This window comes from Phaethon aethereus, assembly GCF_964289735.1.
Source record: "Phaethon aethereus genome assembly, chromosome: 2".
NCBI lineage: Eukaryota > Metazoa > Chordata > Aves > Phaethontiformes > Phaethontidae > Phaethon > Phaethon aethereus.
In genome coordinates, this window is record NC_138582.1 from 28,391,566 (window position 1) to 28,403,645 (window position 12,080).

Below are 12,080 nucleotides of genomic sequence, written 5' to 3' on the forward strand. Positions count from 1 at the left end.
TTGTCATACAAAGACAATAAGGCTCCTGCACATTCTCCAGGATAGTCCTGAGAAAGGGATGGTGCATTTTGGAGTAAGAAGCTGAGGTAACTCATGTCACCAACTCCTAATGGCTGCCTTTGCCAGGGTCAGCCTGAGAGTGAGATGATGCAAATGTCATGGCGGCACAGGACTGCTCCCCGGCCCACCTCATTTCTTTTCTCATCATGTGGACTGAGTGTGCCCGTGAGGTGAGGGAGGTGACCAGGAGCTGGCTGATGAATCATCATGTCAGGTTATATACAGCAGTGAATGATGAGTTGAATACCTCTCCTGAGTCAGCTCCAAGGACCTCTAATCATGCTGAGTAGCGCCTACTCCACACAAGCTGTTGGCTCCCTGGAGCTTCTCTCATGAATTAGTGCTACTGAAAGGGAAGGAAGATCTCAATTGCATTCCTCAAACGAAAGAATGCTTGGCATTAGTGGGAAAATGGAGGATGCAGATACATGCATCTTAGGTATCTGGTTTTAAAAACTTCCAGATCCATGTTTTCTGATATTGGAAACCTTCTTGGTCTTCATAGCTCAGCACTGTCAAGGCAAATAAAAACTCCTTCACTGTTGCTTATAACTTTTCCTGCACAGATATTAACAGTTTTTATTGTTATCTGAAACTATGAAGCCTGCACTCTATGTCTATAAAATATCTAGGTACTGGAAACATTTAGTTTAAAAAGATGTGCAGAAAATCAGTGATGGAAATTTCGTCTAGTTTAATTGGGTGTTCATGACTTCATAATGAACTCATTATGAAGTTCATAATGAATTGAGGCTGAGGGAACTGGGGTTGTTCAGTCTGGAGAAGAGGAGGCTGAGGGGAGACCTCATCGCTCTCTACAACTACCTGAAAGGGGGTTGTGGCGACGAGGGTGTTGGTCTCTTCTCCCAAGTAACCAGTGATAGGACGAGAGGAAATGGCCTCAAGTTATGCCAGGGGAGGTTTAGATTGGATATTAGGAAAAATTTCTTCACCGAGAGGGTGGTCAAGCACTGGAGCAGGCTGCCCAGGGAGGTGGTGGAGTCACCATCTCTGGAAGTGTTCAAAAAAGGTGTGGACGTGGCGCTTCAGGACATGGTTTAGGGGACATGGTGGCGCTGGATTAATGGTTGGACTTGATGATCTTGAAGGTCCTTTCCAACCTTAGTGATTCTGTGATTCTGTGATAATGTATTGAAGTAATCGTGGTGCATTATGACCAAAAAACCTGGTGTATTTTAACTGTTTGTTTTCACACTTAGTACAGCACAACACAAATTCTGTTGTGAAAGTTAATGGCAATACTAAAATCCAATCCATCGTTTATGCCAATTAAAAAGTATCAGTTAGGCATATAGCCTCATAGGCATTTTTAGCATCTTCACATTCTTAGAAGCTTTGCAAAAAAACTTGTGCAATATAGAAGTTAGAATATGAAGTTCAATTTCTGTATTTGGACTGTAAAGAAGTAGATTATGTAGGATGAGAAACTACAAAATTGGGAGTCTGTGTAAAATGTTGGAGTATTGTGCTTCTGTTAATATAATAGTTTAAACTGGCATTTCTAACCACTGCAAACACCTTAACGTAAAACTAAATTTATATGATGTAATGAAAGTGCATCATGCCATACAAAGATAATTTCTATTTGTAGCAAATACCAGCAAGAATACAGATTTTCTCAAAAAAATCCACTTTGTTAATAACGGCAGTTCATAGACACAAAATGCCTGTATTTAAGTTGCCTCATTTTTATGAAAATGATAATAAAATTGCATCTGTATGTTTGCCTGTGTATATTTCTTTTCTCACGATCCGTGAATGTTTGCAGTTGGTAATAAATATTCAAGCACCTTGCAAATGTCCTACCAATTCCCATTGCTGATCTGTGTGTGCCTGTGGGACTAGAATAGGAATGCATAATTTAAATATAAATTGCCTGATTTGCATAGACAATTAGTCTAGCTGCAGCTTTGATCGTAAGCAAAAATTATTGTCCTGTATTGCCACTTAGATAGAATTTTAATTCACCTTGAATATTCAAAGTAAATTAAGCCATGGCTGTATGGTTGAAGGGTATGATTTTTTCCTCTCCTGAGGCTTTCCCCTAAACAACATTTATGGTAGGGTAATATAAGGGCATTTTTTCAGCCTCATAAAAATAAAGGCATAAGTTTTATCTCTAAATTCCCCTCCCTCGAAAACTTCAGTTGAAACATCTCTCGCAGACATGCACACACGTAACACAGACTCAAACACAGAATAATAGAACTCTTCTTTCATGTTCATTAGTTCAATTTTAGTCAGTACATGGCTTAAAGTTAAGTCTTTATTGTAATTTGCTTAATAACTGAAAATGGAAATTTTATGTAGTCCTTATTTTTTTTAAAATAACAAGTGCAGAGCTATGAGACATAGAAACTCGAGAATTCTTGACTTAGCATCTGTATGTAAGAGCTAGGTCTGTGTGCATGTACAAATACATGGGGTAATACATGGACTAAAACTTAAACCTGTAACACGGTTGTAATACTTAGATTTTAATCTACAGTAAAACATTTTTATTAAAAATCTATGTTTTTAATTAAACAGAACATTTAATTAAGGTGGTTTTTAAGTGGATGAAACAATTAAGTGCAAACACTTGAATGAAACATGTCATAATTAGTTTTAATAGAGTGTTAATTGGTACTAGGTTTGCCAAGTTAATAATTACTGCTTATTAAATTTTCAATTAATCATTGTCATTTTGCTTTGAATAAAGATGAAAATTAGATAAACTAATTCAGGGGGAGGATGGTTTCCTTGTTAATTAGAGCAGTTAATTAAAAAAAAAAAGAAATTACTTGTTTTAGTTGTCAATTAAAAGACTGTTCATTAGTAAAATCTTTACACTCTTCCTGCATCAAAACCCAAAGAACTAATTTGTGACAAGCCATGTTTTCCGGAATAAAAGATACGACACTAGTGTATACCCAAGAAACGTCTCGCACTGTCTTAGTTATTTTACAAGAAGCACAAAGATTTGAATTTAATGAAGTGGTGTGCCCCTGCTCGGTGTTAATTGTGCGCTGAAGCCTTGCTGGCTGTGGTGTGCTCAAGAGCTCGGCGGAGCCAGGAAGTCAAGTCTTCATAGTGTAAACATGGGTTTGAAGGAGAGATCAAGAGGTCAAATGAATGTTCATAAACAAATTTTAATTTTGGCTTGTAAAATTATATGTCCAGGAAAAGATATTGGACCACTGATTTAAGTTTTTTAAATAAACTCTTGGGGGTTTCTTAACATCATGTATTTATTTGTTAACATACGGGGAAAAAAAAATTGTTAATGACTAGAAATCCTGTCTTCATTTCCAGAGCTTAAAGATCCATTTTTTAAAAAGTCTTGTAATGTTATGTCTTAAATAATAATTCTTGCCAAAGTTATTGGTAAATCTGGTGTGCTGCAAATCCAATTTTCCAAGTAAAATGTTGAAGATGATTACAAAAATAGCACGACAGAGATCTGACGTGTCTGTACCTAAAGAAGTACTGACCGTGAGTCAAAATAACAAGAATCATCACAAGTGTTAGAGACTTGTGAGAGCTTTTGGTGATGGGGAAGTAAAGAAGCACCTAGGTGGTCTTGAAGACTCTTGAGGAGCAAGGTTCCTTTGTGTCCTCTCAGAGTGAAGACTCTCAATATAATAGAGTATCTGCTGCATTTCGTGCAGCAGTCCTACGTTGCCCCGTGCCAGACGTCTTGTGCTGATGAGGATTTCTTCCCTCCTTTGCAGAGGAAGCTGTCAATGAAGTAAAGCGTCAGGCGATGGCCGAGTTGCAGAAGGCAGTGTCAGAGGCAGAGCGGAAAGCTCATGACATGATCACTTCAGAGAGAGCTAAGATGGAGCGCACTGTTGCGGAAGCCAAGCGCCAGGCTGCGGAGGACGCACTAGCTGTCATCAATCAGCAGGAGGATTCAAGCGAGGTAAGGCCTTTGCTGTGGCTGCAAACCATAGGTGTGTCTGGACCAGCTGTAGTCTAGCTGGCACGGGCCGTTCGGGCAGCATCGGAGTTCAGTGCCTGCTAATAACTCTTCGCACGGTAGCTTTGGACGCTTATTTCAGGCGCATGCTGAGCTCCAAATTTTCTTGACTGTGTTGTAATCTGAGCCCAAAACAGCTACTGAACTTGAGCTGTGTTCTCACCTTTTAACTGCTGTTCAGGGCTACACGTAATGCGCACGTTTCTGTTATAATTTAGCTTTTCAGTAGCTTTATCTTCAAGGTCTTCAAGCTACTGTATTGAATAGATGACGGGATTGTTTGGTGGATAATATTTCACGCTGAAATTTAATTTAAACAAAGAAACGGTTATTTAAGAGATTGTAGAGCAAGGCGGCTAAGAGCTTGTCTGGGGAAAGTGCTGGATGTAGAAGCGATTGGCAAAAGATGATGCTTCCTGTAGGACAGAATGCAAATGTAGATTTGCAAGTGTTTTGTTATTTTGAATGTGTTACTTTGGCTGCAGGGAGTATTTGAGTTGAGAACTGGGCAAACGGCATTTTGAAGGAGGAAAAATAGACTGAAAGAGCAACAAAGGGCAAAACAAGAATAAGTATGTTAAGCCTTGATTTTCTTTCAGACCAGAGAATGGCAGCCTTGAATTGCTGCGGTGCGGGACATCCAGCAGCACGACTAGCTGGAAGGAGGGAGTGAAAGAGCAGCGTGTGTTTGACCGGTGCTGCAGCAGTCTAGATAGCAATTAAATTTTATGTCCGTTACAGAAAAACAATGTCCTAAGTTAAAACGGCCCTTAAAAAGAGACATGACAAAGAAATGACGTCAGTCAAAAGTTACTTGTATATAAACTTCATCTCTCAAGACCACTGAAATGAAAGAACATCACTTTCATGAAGTATTTATTGTTCTTGTACTAAGATCTTGGCTGTAGTAAAACCACATTTTAATATAAATTCAAAATGGCAGGGGGTTGGAAAAAAAGAGTAGATCGCGGTACCTGTTGCATGGACATACATGTTTGTGTACACTATTGTCAAAGCACTTTTCATGGGCTGGATGGGCAGCATTGTAGAAAAGTCATTTAAGTTGAAAGATGCAGATGAGCTAGCTGCAGCATGCTGAGAAAACTGGCAAAAATCACGAGCGGATAAGTCAGTGGCATGCTGCAGTATGCATCCATAATTTGAGGGAGCGTAAGATTTTAATTCATACCAGGCGTCTCTGGAGATGAAAGACCATTGTGGGATCACTGAATGCTCAAAGTTTCTCCTTAATGTGTAGCAGATGAATAACAAGGAGACAAAAGGAATTGATTTCCAGCATCTGAAAGTTTCTCAGGAAGAAAGGGACTAGGGGAAGTGTATGTACCCTTTAAGTACTAACTGTTCGACTGCAGATTAAATGAGACATAAATTCAATTTATTGGCATTTTGTATGTGAGATACTCAAGGACATTTTTCCTGCACTATGTTCATAGAAAGGACATTTGTCTGACTTAGCAACATTAAAGAGCTGTCATTTTGTGTGTGTGTATATATATATACAAGAGACTCCTATTGCTAAAACCAAAATTCCAAAGGTAAATGCCTTTGGAGGAAACTGCAAATTAAATCTGTTTAGTGAACTCATACAGCGTAGGCAGGACAGAGGAAGTACCTATCTGCCAATACATACAGCCCATTCTTCCACAAGCAAATGTGCATCCAAAGGAGTGTGTAGAGAGTTTGTGTGCTGTAATTCACTCCTGAGGAGTCACAGGTCTGGAAGAGGCTGTATAACGACAGACATCTTTACTTCGTCTCCAGAAGAACTGCTTATGAGGTTGTTCAATTCTTGGAAACAGGACTTTAAAAAAAAGGCAAATAATTCTTTTAATTGTGTTCTAATGAAACGTGACTCATAGGGTTACAGATGTTCTCAGGGCTGTGCATCCTGAGGGAGGATACAAGCCTCCCGGACCGAGACCAACCTACATATTTGGAAGCTATTTAAAATGAAGTCTAATGGCCTGGTCCTGCAACGTTCACCCCTGTGGTCATGAGTGGCACATCAGTGTGCCTGCTGCAAGGTGAAAAAGTTAGGGTTTTAGTGACCTGCAGAGAGAACTCAAATTTGCTCAGTTTGTGTTTACAGCTGCTTGGTTAATTTGTGAAGGGAGACGACAGTGATACTTGAGTATGACAGAGAGTTAGATGTGTCTATTAAGCTTTTATAATTAGTCCCTCTTTGACTTCTAATTATAGCAAACTCCAGCCACTGAGGGTGATGCTTCCAATGATTACCTATTAACTCAGGCTGTCTTTTTTTTTTAAATAACTCTTGTAAAAATGGGCCAACCTTTTCCTACATCTTTGAGGACAGGAGAATCAGTTTGCCAGTGCTCGAAAAGGGTTTCTTTGGAGATGAGACCTTATGTTTACTGTATACTGAGGAATAAAACTTCACGTTTGCCTTGGTGTTCATTATCTCTCTATCTCCCTGTGAACCTTCCTCCTCATTTGTCCCAGTTATGTCTCCATAACTTCTCTCTGCAACTCTCAGTAGTACGCTTCTAGCAACGCAGATTCCTGTGTACTAAAGACACTGGAGTAGTATTAACAGGGCTAGAATATTCCCAGTTCCAAATATGAGGATGCTGAAGTAGCAGCTTCTGCAGTCTTACAGGTCTAGAGGAAGGCTGAGCATCGCTCCTCACTTCTTATCCGTGGCGGGACATTATGCCAAGGCCTGCAAGAGAGCTCAGTATAGGCTGCTATATAATCTCCATGCAGTTCTTGACAGAGAGTATTTCTCCCACGAGTGTTGTTTGTTCTTTTGGCTGTGGAAACTATGAATGGAGATGGGAATTTGGCACCAGATTTCTAATGCATCAGATATAATTTTCGTCTGATACAGCCACTCCCTGTCTATTGGCAAGGTTTCTCGCTTACAGCTCTTCATTTGTTATTCAGTAAAATGCAACCTGGACCTAGCTGAGGCATCTTGGAGCTGCTCTGGTGTGAGGACTTTGTGGCATGATTTCTATTGCAGTCTTCTCCAGAGCTCAAAGTGATAACTGGTGCTAAGACTCAAGATTTTTGTAATTACTATAATTTTAAGATAATGTGTAGTCTACTCATCCAAGACCTTTCATAGGTTTCACAAAGACAAGCAGATTGTTTTTTTTTTATTTCGGTGGTTGTTCTTGTGGGGATTTTGTGTTTTTTTTCCTGGTTTTTGGAGGGTTTTTTTGTGTTGTGTTTTGTTTTGCTTTGTTTTTAACCCAGAAAAAGTAGCATCCCTGACTGCAAGACTGTCTGCAAGAAAACAGTAAAGCTGGACTTGTTCAACTGACCGGAGCAACATAAAGGTTGCTTAGGACAGTGAGAGGACTAATAGGAGAGTTTGTGATATTTGGAAGCATCCTAAGTTTTAAGAAGTGGTCTGCAATATTCTGAGAATCACCACATTACATAGTATAGTTTTAATTTCTGACCCTGACCTGGTCCCTTGCTGAACTATTGTTCTTTGCTTGTATTTGAATTGTTCAGTATGATTTAATTCGCAGTGACACTGCTTCTGTGCCTGTACATTTACTTTCTAAAGATTTCTGTAATTTCTCAGCGTAAGGCCTTGCGACTGGCCAGGACATGTTCGTTATGTTCTGTTATTATAATGAGATGTTGGTTGAAGACCAGCGAACAGAGCACATTGCTGTTGGAAAGCAGAAGGACAGGAGAAGGCCTACCTGTCAGCATGGCTGTTCCTGAACCACAAATTATTTCTTTACCAGTTCCTTACAGTTGCTTGACAAAAGATGACCCATTCATCAGCAGTTGACTTGGCTAAGTACAGAAACATGTGTGAGCAGCCTACTCTTTAATGACTGCCATGCTTGCTTTGGCTGCAATGTACTGTTGTGCAAATCAATTTTAATAGTAAGGGTGAACAGCTTAGCAAAGAGACTGGCTGCCCAGATTGTAGGGAGGAAAAAAAAATCATCAAAACATCTGTCTTTCTGCTCTGGTATAAAATGCCACTGAAAAATCTGACACTCGGTGTTCTTCCTCACTTTTGAGTAGGGTGGGGGCTGGGGACGGGGAAGGAACACAAATGTTTCGGTTCTCTCTACTTAAAGCAGATGCTGACATCTGCTCAGATAAAACAAGTATGTAACTGGTCCAACACTGCTTTTAAGAGATGTGTAATGTTAGGGCTTGTTTATATTGCAGCAGTTTATGCTGTGTGTGAATATCACACTTACCTGACGTTTTGAGGACAGCTGGGTTCAATCTCTGCTGACCAATCTGCTGAGACCAGGACTGTGCCAGCAAACCTGACGCTGAGCATCAGATGCTGTGAGTCAGGCAAGCCTCGTTTTTAAGCTGGTATTAAATTTAATACATATGTCAGCTAACGTTTACTTTTTTTGGCTGGGCATCTCTTAGAAAGTAGCACATCGTCCCCTGCGGTGGTGGGTGGTACAGAGGCACCAGAGCCATGTGTCCTGCGCAGGATCAGTCCAGATGTGATGTGAACGTTGGCACTGCCCCAGACTACTAAGCTAAGCCTGGCTAGCCAGCTTTCACGTCTCTTCCGTATGCTTCTCCGCACTTCTGTTTTCAGGATTTGGCTTCTCTCGTGCTGACTTGTATGAACGTAGATGTACTTCACACAATAAACAGTGGCTTGGGCAAGCTTGGAGTGTTCAGTGATAGGTGTAACTTCACTAGAAGCATCTAAAGGTTTGAATATCTTTGTACGGAGTGCTGCATTTTGATGCGGCGTGGGAATTTCCAAAGTACCAATGTGTTTCCCCTTCTAATGGGTCTTGGACAGAACGTTCATAAACAACTTTTTTTGCACTGGTGTTCAGTGGCTCATACAGTCCTAATCTGTGCCACTGTAGTTTCAGTGATTTCTAGATATTATTTTTCTTGTGGTTAGCAGTGACAATGTTTTGAATGCCATGGACATTGCAGGACCAGGAAAAATCTGGGTTCTTTGTACCCAGCCATGCTTCCTTTCCTGGTAAACCAGGGAAATCCAGAATTTGTCAAAGATGACATAGCAGTGTTTGACACTGTATTTACAGTATTTCAGAGTTCATATCTCTTTGACATGTCAAGGTCCATTTGTATTTTTTTTTCTTCTTTAAGCAGGCTCTACACTGTCTCTCAGCTGGAGGTGTCAGAGGAAAGCAAATACTCAATTGTGGTTCAATGTTTCAAAGATGAAAGTGATGGGATGGGAAAAATTACTGACAAGTATGTGTCCTGGTACTGGAGACCACAGAAAAGGAGACTATTTGTTTTTAAGAATTTTCATGATGGCAAACAGAAGTTTCTGAGTTCTGTTGTTTGAAGATGGAAGCTTAAGTGCATGAGAACTAAGAGTCTGACCTAAGATAAGGCTCTGACCTAAGACTGATGTCCCTTGTCAGTTAAAAGAGAAGGATGAAATATGATCGGTGGCATAGATTCGGAGCGAGATTCCCATCTGGTGTAATTTAGCCCAATTTCATTGAATTAATCCTTTTTCAAGGTAGTGAAGTTAAATTGAATTACGTAGTCTGAGAATCTGGCCTTTTGTATAACCTCACTGTTTCACAGGCAAATCAATGCAGAGTTAAACTGTAATGCAGTCCTCCTCCTAGTTTTAGCTACATCTGGAACTCTATAAAGCACGAGCTGGGAGCGCATTGTAGCAGGTCACTACCTAAAGACAGAGAAGATAGAACAGGAGAGGGTTTGAGAGATCTGCTACTCCCTTTCCCAAAGCATGATCAACTCTAGCTGTATCATTCCTGTAAGATACTTGCTTTTCCTGTGCTTTAGTGATGGAGATTCTCCAGCACCTCTAAGCAATTTGTGATTGTCCTTAAAAAGGTTACTCATAACATCTCTTCCCCTTTTTTCTTGCATGTTTGATCCTGTTACTTTCCCTGTTCATCCGTGTAGACGTGGTCATTGCCTGTTTCACTGCAGTAGCCTCCCAAGATGTTTGGGTGCTATCATCCCCTTTTGGGCTACACTCTCTCCTTAGGTTTAACAGTCTGAGTATGTTCAGTCTCTTCTCATAGCTTGTGTTTGTCTGACTTCTGATTATTCTGACTGCCTTTCTCTGGGTTCTTTTCAAGTCTTATTTGTCTTACTTGATTTCCTGTATTTGAAGTGCATCACCCCAACCAGGACAGAGTACTCCAGGCTGGGTCTTGCCAATGTTAGGAGGTGGAGAGTCTTAAATCAGGTGTAAAACAGTCCATAGTCCTGCTCATACTCCCTTGTATGACGTTTGCCACCTTGTCAACAACATGACATCGTAGTCTCCTGTTATCTGAGACGCTGTCTGTGGAGTTCAGACCGGGCACTCCATTTTGCTGGTACAGAAGTACCTGCTTAGGCCTTATAGCGTGCTCTAGAGTTCCCAGGTGGGAAGATACCTTGAGCATGCTCAATCCCATAGTGAGCTCAAGCTCTGTTCACGATGCGTGGATCAACTGCGAACACGTGAGCAAGGGTGTACGAAGAACAGCGCGGGCCAGTAGCTGGCATCTCAAGCCTGGCTTTTCTTTGGTAGAACGTGGGCTCTGGAGCTGCCAGCAATGTGAACAGAAAGCATCTGTTGCCAAAGCTTGCAGTGCTTGAGCCTGATCTTTACTGCTGTTGTTCACTACTCACACATGGGAAGGAACAGTGAACGGCCACAGTGGTGAGGGCTGTGTAGGACAGGGAGTTCTGCCCGTCAAATCCAGCTGCTATGGCAGTGCGAGCTCCCCATGGCATGTGTGCTTGTTTATGCTAATTTGCACTGCAGTGATTTTTAAACGCAAGAAATTGTTGCAGAAACGTGAGCTGCAAAATTTATTTTGAAATTCTTGTATTTTATGTGCTTTTATTCCCACAATTAATTACACTAAAGCTGTAATGACCTGTTAAATTAGAAATAATATGTTCAATGGACAAAATCACATACCAGACAATGTAGGACACATTAAGTAATCATGTAAGGAGCCAGCTCAGAGCTTTGTCCCTTCATGAAAGTCTTGCACTTCTGTATCACTTTTCATGTTCTGTACAGGCTGATAGCTAATTGATGACTCTTTTAATAAGAAGGTTGAACCAGTACTGTTAAAATTAAATGACTGTTTTCTGACATCAATACAGATCTTGTGGTTAGATACTGAAATACTGTACAGTGGCTCTGATCACGTCTGGAGGCAGTTCTGTCTGTGCAGATAGGCCTTCCCCAAAAAGGGAAGCAAAATGAAGATTCCTCAGAAGTTGGCCTATATTAATAGATATTTGAATAGAAAAAGTTTGACGTCCTCGTAATAATTCCAGCACAATTTAAGCATGCACTTCAGTGTTGCCATTGGACCTGCTCAAAGGAGGGGTTCCGGCACCTGGGCAGGTGCTGGCTGACTTCAGCGTTATTCCATGTGGGGAAAAGTGTCCGTTTGGAAAACACTGCCTAGGGAGGGTTTGTACATGTGTGCTTGTTTTCAGATGAGGGGATAAAAGGAAATATGGGCCAAACCCAGGGCTGGCAATTTAGTTGGAAAGGAGGAGCTAGGAGGTGAGCAGGCATGGCCGTAGGTGGAATTTCTGTGCAAGCACGGTTGGAGCAGTTACACCACGTTTACCAATTGCATCAAGCTGGCAAAATGAAACTTGCACAAGTACAATGAGACCGTTGAGAAACAGTAGTATAGCAAAAGCAGGAGAATCCAGGTATATCACAATTTGTTTTCTTTCTGGTCAGTGGGATGAGGCATTGTATCTTTTTGAAAGGCTAATACAAACTTGCCATGTATGCGTAAACCTGTCTGCGCGTGTACAGTGTTCTAAATTACTTATAGTTATTTTTCATTGTGGAGGTAAAAGGTCTTTTAAAGAAAAGGGTTTCAAGAATAGTACAGCGATCCATTTCCAAAGGTGGTTTTACCTCTCCAGCACTGGACAGAGTTTGAGCAAAACGAACCCGAAACAATGAATACTGAATCAAAACCAGGTGATGCCAGACAAGGAGTCTGAATTCCCCACATTTAACTACCAAAAACATCTGTTTCTGTGTGTTGGT

The 12,080-nt window shown here is 40.8% G+C and overlaps 1 protein-coding gene across 2 annotated transcripts in view; it reads left to right on the forward strand.

Annotated features, from left to right (window-relative positions):
• The window catches only part of RUNX1T1 (RUNX1 partner transcriptional co-repressor 1), a 117,860-nt gene that overhangs the window by 103,072 nt on the left and 2,708 nt on the right, over positions 1–12,080 (forward strand). For both annotated transcript variants that reach the window (XM_082015313.1, XM_082015312.1), the window contains exon 10: positions 3,795–3,985. In XM_082015313.1, coding sequence (XP_081871439.1) covers positions 3,795–3,985 — 191 coding nt within the window. The remainder of the gene's footprint in view (positions 1–3,794; positions 3,986–12,080) is intronic.